This window comes from Drosophila suzukii, chromosome Y (assembly GCF_043229965.1).
Source record: "Drosophila suzukii chromosome Y, CBGP_Dsuzu_IsoJpt1.0, whole genome shotgun sequence".
Classification (NCBI taxonomy): Eukaryota; Metazoa; Arthropoda; class Insecta; order Diptera; family Drosophilidae; genus Drosophila; species Drosophila suzukii.
Genome location: NC_092085.1, coordinates 5345060 through 5359921, shown reverse-complemented (window position 1 = coordinate 5359921; position 14862 = coordinate 5345060). Strand labels below are relative to the sequence as shown.

The window sequence follows — 14862 nt, the reverse complement described above, 5'->3', positions numbered from 1 at the left end:
TCTCTCACCTGCGCACATCCAACACGCAGGTCAACTTGCCATCAACTGGCTAAAGACAATTTTCCGTACCATTCTTAGGATAGGAACGTTGCCATCATCATGGAGGGAAACAAAGGTAGTCTTTATACCCAAAGCGGGCAAAGCCTCGCACACGACGACGAAAGATTTTAGGCCCATAAGTCTGACATCCTTTCTCCTTAAGAGCTTCGACTGATTGGACTGCACATCAGGTCAGTCATGGACTCGAAACAGTTATCAGCAGCGCAGCATGCATATTCAAAAGGCAAGTCCACCGAATCAGCTCTACACGCGGTAGTCAGCCAAATCGAAAAGTCACTCAATCACAAGGAATACGCACTTGCTGCATTCCTGGACATAGAGGGCGCTTTCAACAATGTTCTCCCTACAGCCATAACCGAATCCCTCACCGACCTGGGTGTTGAGATCCAAATCGTGGAGTTAATCCATAAATTGCTGATGAGCAGAATGGTAACCTCCACGCTAGGAATCTCAACACAAACAAGGTTCGTGAACAGGGGAACACCTCAGGGTGGTGTACTCTCCCCCCTGCTATGGAACATCGCAGTAAATAAGCTGTTGTGCTACATGGAAGGGGGTGGATGCAAGGTTGTGGCATATGCGGACGATGTAGCCATTATTTTCTCAGGAAAATTTCCTCAGACACTATGCGATCTAATGACCGCCAAACTTAAAATACTCTCTGACTGGACAACAGAAAGACGTCTAGGGGTAAACCCCTCGAAAACGGAACTGGTGCTGTTTACAAACAGATACAAGGTTCCTCAACTAAACCCACCAATATTAAATAACTGCTCTCTCTCCTTCAGTAACAACGCCAGGTATTTGGGGTTAATATTAGATAAGCGTCTGACATGGAGACTAAACAGCCAAGAGAGAACGAGGAAGGCAACAATTGCCCTCTACTCCTGCAAAAAGGCCATCGGAACGAAATGGGGCATGTCCCCAAAAATCGTCAACTGGATACACACAGCGATAGTTAAGCCTATTCTGCTCTACGGAGTGTCAATATGGTGGCCCGCGCTAATGAAGCAGACAACCACAACAAACCTAAACAAGGTACAACGAATGGCATCCTTATGCATAAGCGGAGCCCTTCGCACCACCCCCAACGAGGCGCTAAATGCTATTCTGAACCTTCCAAGTCTGGACTTAGCCGGCATGGAACGAGCTAAGATAGCTGCGGTTCGGATGAGGGACTTAGGGCAGTGGAAGCCCCAAATATACGGTCATGCCAGGATACTCCAGCAGGACACAATGATCCCACCCAGTACAGATCTATGTAAACCTATTGAATACATCCACACCCCCTTTGAAGCCTTGCTCCCAACCAGAGAAGACTGGGAACAAGGCCAGCCGGGCCCTACAGAGGCAGTCAATTTCTACACTGACGGCTCAAAATTAAATAATCAAGTCGGAGGAGGTATATACTCCGAACAACTTAATATCAGGAAATCCTTCAGACTTCCGGATCACTGTAGCGTCTTCCAGGCGGAAGTATTTGCCATAATTGAAGCTTTGATGCTTCTGAACGATGCAAACTGTCAGAATAAACTGATTAACATCTACAGTGATAGTCAGGCGGCTATCAGGTCGATTATCTCGACCAATACAAACTCCCACACCATATCAAACTGCCGCAAATCTCTGCACGAGATGGCTCTGCAGTTTAAAATTTACCTGATGTGGGTCCCGGGTCACCGAAACATTACAGGCAACTGTATTGCAGATGAGCTGGCCAGGCATGGCACTACCGTACCTCTCCTTCCGGACAAGGAGAACATCGGTATGCCGATGGCCACCTGCAAGCTTAACATTAGAAATCAATACAAGAAACTTGCGAGCCTAGCATGGACACATGTTAAGCACTGTCGCATCTCTCGCCAGACATGGCCAATCATCGACGCGAAGAGAACTTCGGAACTATTAAGACTAAACCGTACCGAGTGCGGAATGGTAATACGAGTGTTCACAGGCCACTGGTTGGTTGGCACACACGCAAGCAGATTGGGCGCGCCCCGAAACGATTTCTGCAGAAGCTGCAGGGACGAGGAGGAAGAGGAAACGGTGGAACACCTGTTCTGTTCCTGCCCGGCCCTGTGCAGATCTAGACTGTACCTCTTAGGGAATCCCTTCATGAACAGTCTATCCGAACTGGCGAACATAAGCCTAAAACGAATAATAAAATTCATTAAAGCAACCGGATGGGAATTATGCTAAGCCAGCTGCAATAATGGCAGCAGATTTTTAAGAAAGGGGATACAGATCCACGCGGTACCACAATGGACCTTTTAAGGACTAAGTGTGTCAATGTTTTGGCAGCCGCTCTAACCTAACCTAACTAAAATTTTTATTAAAAAAATACTTTGATGAAAAGGCTCAAATCAGATCCGAATCTGAAATGGGTAATCAAAGCGAATTTAGTTTGGGAAATACAATTCCTGATGGAACTCCAAAACTAAGACTCGTAATTGACTATAAAAAACTTACTGAAAATACTATACCTGATAGGTATCCAATGCAGGACCCTTCAGTGATTTTATCTAATCTGGGAAAGGCCAAATACTTTTCAACAATTGACTTGGAATCTGGATTTCATCAGATTCTCATGAACGTACCTGACATTCAAAAACCTCATTTTCAATAAATAATGGGAAATACGAATTCCTAAGAATGCCTTTCGGTTTGACAAACGCTCCTAGAATATTCCAACGAGCGATGGACGATATTTTGAGAGAACAAGTGGGTAAATCATGTCATGTTTATATGGATGACATAATTATATTTTCAAAAACAATGGAGCAACATTACAAAGACTTAATTGTCATTATTAAAATTTTGCTGAACGCAAACATGAAAATTTTGATTGAAAAATCAAATTTCTTTAAACTAGAAACAAACTTTCTCGGTTACGTTGTTTCTCACAATGTGATCAAAACCGATCCCGAAAAAATTTCTACAATTGTAAAATATCCGATCCCTAAAAATATTCGAGAGCTTAGAAGCTTCCTAGGCCTTACAGGATATTACAGAAAATTTGTGCAAAATTACGCAAAGATAGCTAAACCTTTAACAAAATATTTAGAAGGCCAAAACGGCAATGTATCTAAAACAGCATCACGTAAAACTTCCATACAGTTGGACGATTCAGCTGTAAGAGCTTTTAACGAGCTCAAAGATAATTTAATTGCACAAATCGAATTGGTACAACCTGATTATAATAAAAAATTCACTTTAACGACCGATGCGTCCGATCTAGCTATTGGTGCTGTTCTTTCTCAGGAAGGAAAACCAAACCAACCAAAACCTTCATTTCAAAAACTCTAACTAAAGCCGAACAAGTATATGCCACCAATAAGAAAGAACTTTTAGCAATAATTTGGGCATTTAAAAATTTGCGAAACTATTTATACGGCGTTAATAACATAGAAATCTATACAGATCACCAACCAGTGTCTTTCTCGATATCTCAAAAAAATCCAAACATCGAGATGAAAAGATGGTACTCAATCATTGAAAGCTACTCTCCCAAAATAATTTATAAACCAGGATCTACCAACGTAGTTGCTGACGCCCTATCAAGACTTAAAATTAACAACATAACGGACAGTAACGAGTCAGTCTCAGATCAAAACACTCAGCATTTTGCAGAGAGTAGTTTTGAGAATGTTATACAAGAAACCCGCCAACCCTTAAACCAGTTTAAGCAACAATTGCTAATAGCAACGGGGAGGTATACAATACATGAGATGGTCAATTTATTCGGAAATACCAGACATATAATAGAATTTGATACCCCTGAAAATTTGGTATAAATCTTAAGGGAATATATTCCTCCTAACATAACAATAGGTATTCACTGTACTTTAGAAGACTTATAAAAAATTCAAAATCCACTTAAAGAAAATTTCACGAATAAATTCCTATATACAAAAATATTCGTCCAAGATGTAGAAAACCCTGAAGACAGAGCATTAATAATAGAAGAAACTCATTGTAGAGCACACAGGGGATTGGACGAAAACTACAAGCAAATTAACAGACTATACTATTGGCCAAATTTGAACAAAAAACTCCAGGAGTACATAAAGAACTGTACAATTTGTAATAGTAACAAATATAATAGGCACCCTTTGGAAATGGATAGCAGGGACTCCCGATCATGATGATTTGATAACGGTGCAAAATAAAATTGATGATTTAATCCAAAATAATAACACTCAATTTGTTATTAACTCTAAATTATTTAAAGAAATAAAAACCCTATCTGAGAATCTTCAAACAGTTATTTCCAATCAACAATTTCCATTCAGAAAACACCGTCTTCGCTTGCTCACTTACGATCTGATGAATTTAATGGATACAATTACATTAGCAAAAATAGATGTTTTTAACACAAAAATTTTGAACGCTGAAGAAATCCAAGAAATATATAAACACGAACATAAACCTGTAGTTATTACTGACATATTAGATATATCAAAATTTAAAATCGCCATACACCAAGAATTAATTGTAATTTATATAAAATACCCCATCATAACAAACCGTTGCGAAGTGTATAACGCAAGATCCAATTAATTTGGCTAGTTGAGACAACAATCGCTTGGCATGAGCCATAGTTTAAGAGAAAAACAAGGAAGAACGCTATAGCCGAGTACCTCGACTATCAGATACCCGTTACTCAAAGGGAAATGGAGATATGCAAGCAGCAAAGCGAGATTAAAATGCGCCACCTACCGGCGGTAGACAGATTTAAGCGTTATGGGCGTTAGAGTGGGCGTGGCAAATTTATTTTTGGATCAATCGATAGGTATTGACGACACCAATACATTTCAGTTAAAATGTAAACACAAGCATCCGGTCAACACCCGGCGAGCCCCAAAACTGCAGCGTAATCCGTTTGGCAATTGAGCAGAGAATTAGATCATCCGATTTCCCGACTCTCTTGAGTCCAACCCTTGTCCAACTCTTATTGAGTTCCCCAACTCTCTTAAACCGAGGTTTGATTATCAGATAAGCGGCCCTTGGCCAGGCAGTCCGTTTTTGCATCCCAGAAGATCGGTTGTATAAGAAGTTAATTGTGAACCGCCAAGAATAAAAGTCGATACTAAAGAAATGTTGTAAAGTGTAACTTAGTGAATAAAAAATAAAAATAAATTTTTTTTTAAATTCACGAGTGAAGTAATTAATTTGCATGCCTGGCCAGTAGTATCGGGCTGCCAACCGTGCAATTGTCCTCCGGCTTCCTACGTGTCCCGCAGGCAGAGCGTCGTGGTTTTCCCTGAACACTGTTTCCCGTAGCGACTTTGGGACGCACATCTTCCATGACGTCTTCACTGCCTGCTCGGTGAGGTATGTTTCTGTACAGTGTCTCACCATCCATAACATAGTCCGGGTACTTCTGCGGTTGGGTCCTTATCTTTTCGCCCATGTCCTTGATCCAGCTGCACTCTCCTGAGGTTATTGTTGCCGACGCCTCTTTTACTCCTCGTATCGTCTCTGGTAGTGGTTGTCTTGATAATGCGTCGGCCACCACGTTTAGCTGACCCTTTCTTTACGCTATCTCAAAGTCGTACTGTTGTAGCTCCAGGGCCCATCTGGCGATCCTTCCTGAAGGGCTTTCGATGCTGTTGAGCCACTTCAGATATGGCCTGAGCTTCCGGATCGCCTAGACGATCGCCAAGCACTCCTTCTCCGTTGTTGAACAGTTCTTCTTCGCGCCGTTCATTGTTCGGCTCGAATAGGAGATTACTCTTTCGCCATTTTCGGTGTCCTGGGTCAGTATAGCTCCGATGCCGTAGTCGCTGGCGTCTGTTTGCAGGATGAAAGTTCTACTGAAGTCCGGGCATGCTAGCACTGGATCTGCCACAAGTCTTGCCTTAACCTCCTCAAACGCCATCTGGTGCTCTGGTTTCCACTCCCACTTACTGCCTTTGCGCAGCAGGTCGTTCAGGGGTTTGACGATTCTGGAAAAATCGGGTACAAACCGGCGGTACCACGACGCTACTCCTAGGTACTGGCGGAGCTCTGTGACAGACGATGGCGGTTCTAGTTCGGCGATGGCGGCTACCTTTTCTGGATCTGTTCCTATTCCCTCGCTAGTCACTCGATGTCCCAGGTATAGCAGCTCCTTTTTGAAAAATTGGCATTTTTCTGGATTCAGCCTCAGGTTTGCCTCCTTTAGACGCCGGAACACTTCCCTCAGGTTTCTTTTATGTTCTTCCAGCGTGCGACCTATCACTATTATGTCATCCTGGTAAGCGAATGCGTGAGGTGACATCTCGGGGCCAATTACTTGGTCCAAGACTCGCTGAAACGTTGCCGACGCCGAGTGAAGTCCGAACGGCATTACCCTCCACTGAAACAGACCTTTGCCTGGTACCGTAAATGCTGTATATTGCCTGCTACTTTCTTCTAGTGGGATCTGCCAGTATCCATCCTTCAGGTCCAAACTGCTGATGTACCGCGTTTCCCTTAGTTGATCCAGGATGTAGTTTATGCAGGGCATTGGGTAGGCATCCTTCACTGACTTCGCGTTAATCTGTCTGATGGCGACACACAGTCTCCACTTGCCTGTCTTCTTTTTCACCATCACGATGGGGGAGCTGTATGGGCTCTTTGAATGCTGTATGAACCTCGTTTGGAGAAGCTCGTCCACCTTTGCGTTGATTTCCCCTTGGATTTTTGGGTTCTTGGGGTAGTATCTCTGCTTGATTGGCTTGTCATCCTTCGTTTTGATCTAGTTTTCTGCCGTATTCGATGTTCCCGTCATTGTGCTGAAGTCTGCCAGCTCTGCTTCAAGGAACGCTGTAGTATCGTCCAACTCGTTTACTTGTTGAACGCCTGCTACTGATAGCTTCTCCACGAGCCATCCATTGTGTCGGTTCCTGGCTGGTATTATTATCTCGTATCCAGCACACCTTATCTCGGTTTCGACTTCTTTCAGGAAGTTCCATAACAACACTAATGGATCCACTACTCCGGGTAAAATCAACAGACTCATGGTGACTTGTTTGTTGCCGAATTTGACCTCCACCTCGAGCTGCGCATCAATTCCGCCGCACCTTCCATCTGCCAACCTAACTTGCCGTCTCGTCTTTGTAATCCTTCCTAGAGCAGCAGTATTGTCCGCCAATTCTTTGCTAACGAAGCTTGCCGTTGCTCCGGTGTCGATTGTGGCGTTGTAGCTGTTCCCACCAATCATCACAGCTGCGGACAACTCCTGCTCCTCCTCGATTAGCTTGCCCGTTAGTTTGGGGAGGTGGCATTGTGCGATCCCCGCTCGCCTCTTTGCGGCTGAGATCGCTGGCCATTTCCCGATCGTTGGCAGCAACCGACGCTCCTGACACAAACCTTGCCGCATATCCAGCAAAATAACAGCCGCTGGTTTCGACATCCTCTAGCCCAGTTTCCGTTCCCACCGCATTTTTGACAGGCCTCCTGCGGGTCTGTGATATGGGTGGCATCTTGTGGCCTCTGTGTATTGCTTGGCGGCCTCCACACGGTATTGTTTGGCTGTCTCTGTTGTTGTGGGGGTGGTGTCCAATGGCCTCCGCGTGTTGCGTCTGTTGCCTGCTGTCGTCTAGCTTGGTGTGGTGGTGACCATTGGTCGTTTCCTCCTGGTTATCTGTCTCCTGTGGGCTTCTTTTTGCATGTTGTCAAAGCTCAGGCTTGCCACCAGGTTTTCCCCTTCAGCGTTTGTTAACGTAATGCTTGGGCCGGCTCTGTCGTGGTATGTTGCTTCCAGCTCGGCCCAGATGTAGTATTTCGACAGTGCCTTCCTCATGTCTTCTAGCCTGCCCTCCAGGGCGACATTAAGCCTCTGTGCGACATGGGCGAAGTCCTCCTTCTTGAGGCGGTAAATCCACTTTGACATTTTTGTTGTGCTGTTCTTACTGTTGGGACAATCACGTTGGGCGCCAGATGTAACGAACTGATTTTGTGTGTCTGCTCGCTACGAGATTCGTGCGGCTAGCTCAGAAGATTGTGCGTTCGTCCCACCAAATTTATATGACGTGATTGCCCGTAGATCAGTGAGAAAACAAAGTGTTCAAATGGTAACAGTGGGATTTATTCTCGTGGTATTAGTACAACGGGTGTGTGGCTGGGCTGGCTTCGGTACCTCCTGGCTCTGGTTCCGCCGGCTGCTGGCGCTCCTCTTTCTGGCTCCTCGACGCGTTGACTCGGCTTCCACTGGATCCTGGGTTTCGGGACGCTCGTAGTGGCCGCCTCCGCTTGCTTGCCGATGCGCTGCCTCGGGGTCGCTTGTTGCGCCTTAGACCCGCAGAGAGTTCGGCCTTGTGGGCTTAGGGAAGCGTCACCGTTCTCAGACTAGGGTGAACAAGGCTTGGTCTCCAGCCGACGCCTTTCGAGGCAATACCTGTGCCTTGCTCTGTCCCGGACGGTCCCGCTAGGTTCTTGCTCAGTTCGCGCTGACAGTCAAAGCTGCCGCCCGGAGGCTGCCTAGCGGTTCACTTCGCTTTACGCCTAGCGCAGACGAACGTTCCACCCGGCTTCACCCTAATGCGTGACGGTCGCTGCTCGGGAACTTCGCCGGTAATCGCAGGGCTCTCCAGGCTGCCGCCTCTTGAAACCGCAAATCGATCTACCGCTCGTCCGTCACGCCAGGTCCTGCTTGGTCGGGCAAGGTACGCTGGGTCGCAGACAACTTTCCTCCCCAAGCTGACGGTTCCTTGTCGTAGGACTCTTTTGCTTGTCTCTGACAGACCCGCCGGGCGACTCGCCATGGTGTGGTCGTGACAAAGTTGGAGAACAAACGCCTTGACTTAGCCTTCCTCTCTCCACTCTGGGTCCAAAGTCCGTGCCTCCTGGTTGACCCACTTGTCCTTCATGTACCGCTTCCACCTCCTCCGCCCACTGCTGCAGTCCTGCTGATTCCCGTGATGCTTGTGGCACGCCTGTGTGCCGCTCCACTGCCGAGATGTGGAACTTCCTCTCCCGGTCCAAAGTTCACGGGAGAGTCCAAGGTCCGGTGGAGTCCCGTTATTTGCATTTGCACACGGAACTCTTGCCTTGCCCGCGAAGTCGCCGCGTATCTGGTGAGCGGCCGGCCATCTGCTGCTGCTTCTATTTGTGGGGAGTTATTCAACTATGCGATGTGTTTAAACAAACCAGAAAGAACAAAGTTTTAAACTGGAAATGACGAATAATACCAGGAAAACTCACCTTGTAACTCCGAGCGGTTTTTTCTGGAGTGGTCAACTCATTAATATCGAGGAAATGGGCTGCCCATCATTAAACATGTTTAAAGGAAACCGGTTTCCCTATTGTGAAACACACCTTAAGGGCGGGTTTTGTGCTCTGAACAATGCATACATTATTTTGACATTTTTTAAAAGTAGCTCCAAAACAGCCAAATAATTGTTATACATCATTTTAAAGTTGAGACTAGATGTGTAAAGGTGTATTGAAACATTTAAAGGTCAGATAATTGGTCAGCATTTTGACTACCTTCTAAACACAAATACTATGTTCATGAATCGAGGTGAACATGATCTCAAAACTACTAATTATTATTAATACTTGACATTTTGTAATCCTGAATTGACATCGGAAACGTGCGCCTGAATCGCCGGAATCAAAGCAAAAAATTAATTTCTATATATAATAAAAATGTTCGTAGTTCCAAAATAAATGAGTAAATATAGTATTATGCCTAAATGTTAACTTCTTACTTTTTATTTCGATTTAAAATTACAAGTACGAAGAATAAAAAATATTTCCTTGAGTGAGATTGGTCGGATACTTGCTAGTTGTTTCGGGGTCGTGATTTCCACCCCTATTATGGGACAATTATACAATTATACAATTATACAATTTACCAGTGCTTGAAAATATTCCACATCTGAGAATCAATAACTTGTGAGATTTATTTTATTGGGGTTCTTTTGATTTCTGAATAAGTTATACAATTATAGGAAACATTATTCCCCATCATGATCGGACATGTTTCCCAAAGATAACCATCTTTGTACACTTTGGGTGTGTGACCTTTCTCACGTGCATGTTATCCAGCTCAAGATCCCAGCCTCCTTACCAAAGTTATAAGCAAAATCTTTATAAACAATTCTTAGCAGAGAATGCCTTCAGCATTCCCTCCCTTCAGCTGAAGTTCTCAGCCGCCTTAAACAAGTCATAAACAATTCTAAGCTGTGTACCCCTTACCTAGCTTTTCCACAGAGTCCTAATTAACTTCCCCATTCATTTCTCCATTCATATTCAGACAATCAATAAAAAGCAAGGAAGAACGCTATAGTCGAGTACCTCGATTATCAGATACCCGTTACTGAGTTAAAGGGACAAAGGGAAATGAAGATATGCAGGCAGGAAAGCGAGATTGAAATGCGCCACTACCGCGATCCCAATACATCGTTATGTAAAGCGTTATGGGCGTTAGAAAGGGAATATCAAACTTTGTTTTAGGTCAATCGATAGGTATTGACGAGACTAATACATTTAATTTAGAACTTTGTATCTAGCATGAAAATCGTGGTCGCCACAGGTTTGGGCGGCTTTTTTTTTGGTCAATCGATCGGTGTTGACGAGACTAATACATTTCAGTTAAAATTTTGTATCTAGCATGAAAATTGTGGGCGGGGCATATTCGCGTTACAAACTTGTCCTGCGGTTAAGTCTACAGAGGCTAAATCTGAAATCCCAATTCTCTATCTTTGATAGTATCCGAGTTATCCGCGTTCATATTTACGATTTCTTGAAGTTTGAGGGCGGTTTGTGGGCGTTAAAGTGGGTGTGGCCAGCTATTTTTGGGTCAATCGATAGGTATCGACAGGTACAGAACAAAACATTTTAGTTAAAATTTTTATTCTAGCATGAAAACTGTAGGAGCCACAGTTTTGGGCGGTTTGTGGGCGTCGGAGTGGGCGTGGAACCCTTCTTTTTTCGGCTCAATCGATAGATGATGATAAGAACAATACATTTCAGTTAAAATTTTTATTCTAGCATCAAAACTGTAGGAGCCACAGTTTTGGGCAGTTTGTGGGCAAGCCAACAAACAAAAACAAAATTGCGTTGCGTAAGAAGCTGACAGATGGAAATGACTAGATCGGCTCCGCTAGTGATCCTGATCAAGAATATATATACTTTATGGGGTCGGATATACTTCCTTAGGACCAAACTGAAATGGAGATATGCAAGCAGCAATGCGAGATTGAAATGCGCCACCTACCGGCGGTAGACAGATTAAAGCGTTATAAGAGTTAGAGTGGGCGTGGAAAATTTTTTTTAGACCAATCGATAGGTGTTGACGAGACCAATACATTTCAGTTAAAATTTCAAATCTAGCATGACAATTGTAGGCGCCACAGGTTTGTGAGTTTTTCGGGTGTTAGAGTGGGCGTGGCTTATTCGGCTAACTAACTTGCGCTGCGTACAAGGCAACGGAATCTTAATCTGAGATCCCAATTCTCTATCTTTGATAGTCTCCAAGATATCCACGTTCATATTAACGATTTTTTGAAGTTTATGAGCGGGAAACTTTTTTTTGGGTCAACCGATAGGTATTGACGAGACTAATACATTTCAGTTAAAATTTTTAATCTAGCATGAAAGTTGTTACAAACTTGCACTGCAATCAAGGCTACGGAGTCTAAATTTGAAATCCCAATTCTCTATCCTTGATAGTATCCGAGATAACCGCGTTCATATCTACGATTTTTTGAAGTTTGGGGGCGGTTTGTGGGCGTTTAAGTGGGCGTGGCAATCTTTTATTTGGGTCAATCGATAGGTATCGATACTGTTCAGGCCCACTGTCCGGCGAATCTGGACTGGCCCCGCTATCCAGCTGCACCGCTCTACCGCTCTCCCGCTCTCTCGCGCTCCCGCTCTCCTGCGCTGTTCCTAGCTCCCTCCATGAAGTCTCCGCTGCGCTTTGGAGCGCAGAGCGGAGCTTAGACTAAATTAGTTCGATTTCTGGAGTTCAACTGAAATAAACCGCGGTCGCACCCCCGCCTACTTTCAAAGTTAACTTTTTTCTCGAGTACTTATTTTCGATTAAGGGGCAATACGCGTTCGAGTGGTTTCTCCCCTACAGCTTCCGCAGCACCAGCGCCACCACGGTACCCCGGTACCCCCCGGCGTACATTTTGGTCCTTCGAGCCGGATAAGATAAGTAAAGCTTTTCGTCTTATTAATTGCCGGATTGCAGTCAGCCACTCGAAAATATAATTCGTTTCACTTTCTGTACGATTTGTCCAAAATCCTAGTCCGATTAAATGAGACAACGGCAATTAAAAATTACTTCGCCATTTTTTTCTTCGATTTTCCTTTTGCTACGTGCGGCCATATTGCCAATTTTTTCCGACTCCTTTTTATACCCGTTACTCGTAGAGTAAAAGGGTATACTAGATTCGACGGAAAGTATGTAACAGGCAGAAGGAAGCGTTTCCGACCCCATAAAGTATATATATTCTTGATCAGGATCACTAGCCGAGTCGATCTAGCCATGTCCGTCTGTCCGTCTGTCCGTCTGTCCGTCTGTCCGGATGAACGCTGAGATCTCGGAAACTAGAGAGCTAGGCTATTGAGATTTGGCGTGCAGATTCCTGAGCTTCTTACGCAGCGCAAGTTTGTTTCAGTAGACTGCCACGCACACTCTAACGACCACAAACCGCCCAAAACTGTGGCTCCTACAGTTTTTATGGTAGATAGAAAATTTTAACTGAAATGTATTAGTCTTGTCAATACCTATCGATTGACCAAAAAAAAACCACTCTAGCGCCCACAAACCTCCAAAGTTAAAAGCTATGACGTCAGAGCCAGACAATGCGAAATGTTTTCACGCGTGTATGTGTGTGTATGTAAATAGTTGCCGGCCGAACTTAGCGGCAAAGAAAAAAGCCCTGCCGGCGCTCAGAGAGAGCAAAGTGCGCGGCTAACTTATTCTATTGAATAATGAACCCTTTATCTATTTGTCCCATTGACGGGCAAAAACCTTTAAAGATCTGTACATCTTTATTTATCTCTTTCAAAGAATATGAATTAGCTTAATAAATACCTATAGATTGTCCCAAAAAAACATTTCCGTTTTCAGTCCAATGCTCTCAAACCAAAGTAGTTAGGACAAGCCTTGACACTAGAGCCAGAAAACGACATACATACATGTATGTGTTTATGCATGTGTGGATGTAAAAAATTGCAATCTAATATCCGCGGCAAATAGAATTCTTTCAAACAAAGCTATTCAACCAAATATTTTGGAATACAGAATGTGCCTTAAAATTGTGTATGTTTAGCAAGCATACTGTGAGGAGTTGAATAACTCCCCACAAATAGAAGCAGCAGCAGATGGCCGGCCGCTTACCAGATACGCGGCGAATTCGCGTAGTAACGGCGCGGCGAGGAGAACGAGAGAGTTTGGAGACCAAGGGTGGAGATCGAGAGAGTTTGGAGACCAACGAAGGAGAGCGAGAGAGTTTGGAGACCAATGAAGGAGAGCGAGAGAGATTGGAGACCAAGGATGGAGATCGAGAGAGAATGGAGACTTCGCGGGCAGAGCAAGAGTGCCGTATGCAAAAGGGGATAACGGAACTCCACCGGACTTTGGACTCTCCCGTGAACTTTGGACCGGGAGAGGAAGTGCCACATCTCGGCAGTGGAGCGGCACACAGGCGTGCCACAAGCGGGCCGGGAATCAGCGGGACTGCAGCAGTGGGCGGAGCATTGATTGAAAGCGGTACGTGAAGGAGAAGTGGGTCATCCAGGAGGCACGGACTTTGGACCCAGAGTGGAGAGATCCAGCGGGCCGTGCGCAAAAGGGAAATAACGGTTCCCGGAGGCCCTATATAAGGCCGCAGAGCGCTGGCAGCTGGATCAGTCGATCACGAGGAGTCAAACCTTCAAGATCAATTAAAGTACCAAGTAAACAGTCAGTCAAGCAAATAATCTACGAGGGAGCTACAACCAAGCGAGTCGTCGGAAGCAGCGCCGTGGGAAGCATACAAGGAGCAAGATCGCCACGTCGAGACGTTCGGGATTAGGACATCAGGAATCTCCGAATTGAGACACAGGTGGCTGAGTTCTGAAAGGCATCACGCGGCTAAGTCAAGGCGTTTGTTTTCTAACTTTGTCACGACCACACCCTGGCGAGTCGCCCGGCGGGTCTGTCAGAGACAAGCAAAAGAGTCCTACGACGAAGAGCCGTCAGCTTGGGGAGGAAAGTTGTCTGCGACCCAGCGTACCTTGCCCGACCAAGCAGGACCTGGCGTGACGGACGAGCGGTAGATCGATTTGCGGTTTCAAGAGGCGGCAGCCTGGAGAGCCCTGCGATTACCGGCGAAGTTCCCGAGCAGCGACCGCCCAGCTCCCCGAGCGCCAGAACAACGAGATACTGGTCAGAAGACAGCGCAGAGGACATCGACAGCGACGCCAGCAGACATTTCCGGCAGCCACGTTACCATCGCCGCGCGGAGCTCATTGGGGAGCGCAGGAGCGTCGCGGACGTCACGCATCAGGGTGAAGCCGGGTGGAACGTTCGTCTGCGCTAGGCGTAAAGCGAAGTGAACCGCTAGACAGCCTCCGGGCGGCAGCCTTGACTGTCAGCGCGAACTGAGCAAGAACCTAGCAGGACCGTCCGGGACAGAGCAAGGGACAGGTATTGCCTCGAAAGGCGTCAGCCTGGAGAGCAAGGCTTGTTCACCCTAGTCTGAGAACGGTGACGCTTCCCTAAGCCCACAAGGCCGAACTCTCTGCGGGTCTAAGGCGCAACAAGCGACCCCGAGGCAACGCGTCGGCAAGCAAGCAGAGGCGGCCACTACGAGCGTCCCGAGACCCAGGATCCAGAGG

At 45.6% G+C, this 14862-nt stretch overlaps 1 protein-coding gene across 1 annotated transcript; it reads left to right on the top strand.

Annotated features, from left to right (window-relative positions):
• Positions 1-225: 225 nt before the first annotated feature.
• Positions 226-2322, top strand: LOC139353654 (uncharacterized). The gene has a single exon (XM_070998005.1). The coding sequence runs from the start codon at positions 238-240 to the stop codon at positions 2257-2259; it is 2022 nt and encodes a 673-aa protein (XP_070854106.1). The 5' UTR covers positions 226-237; the 3' UTR covers positions 2260-2322.
• The last annotated feature ends 12540 nt before the right edge of the window (positions 2323-14862 follow it).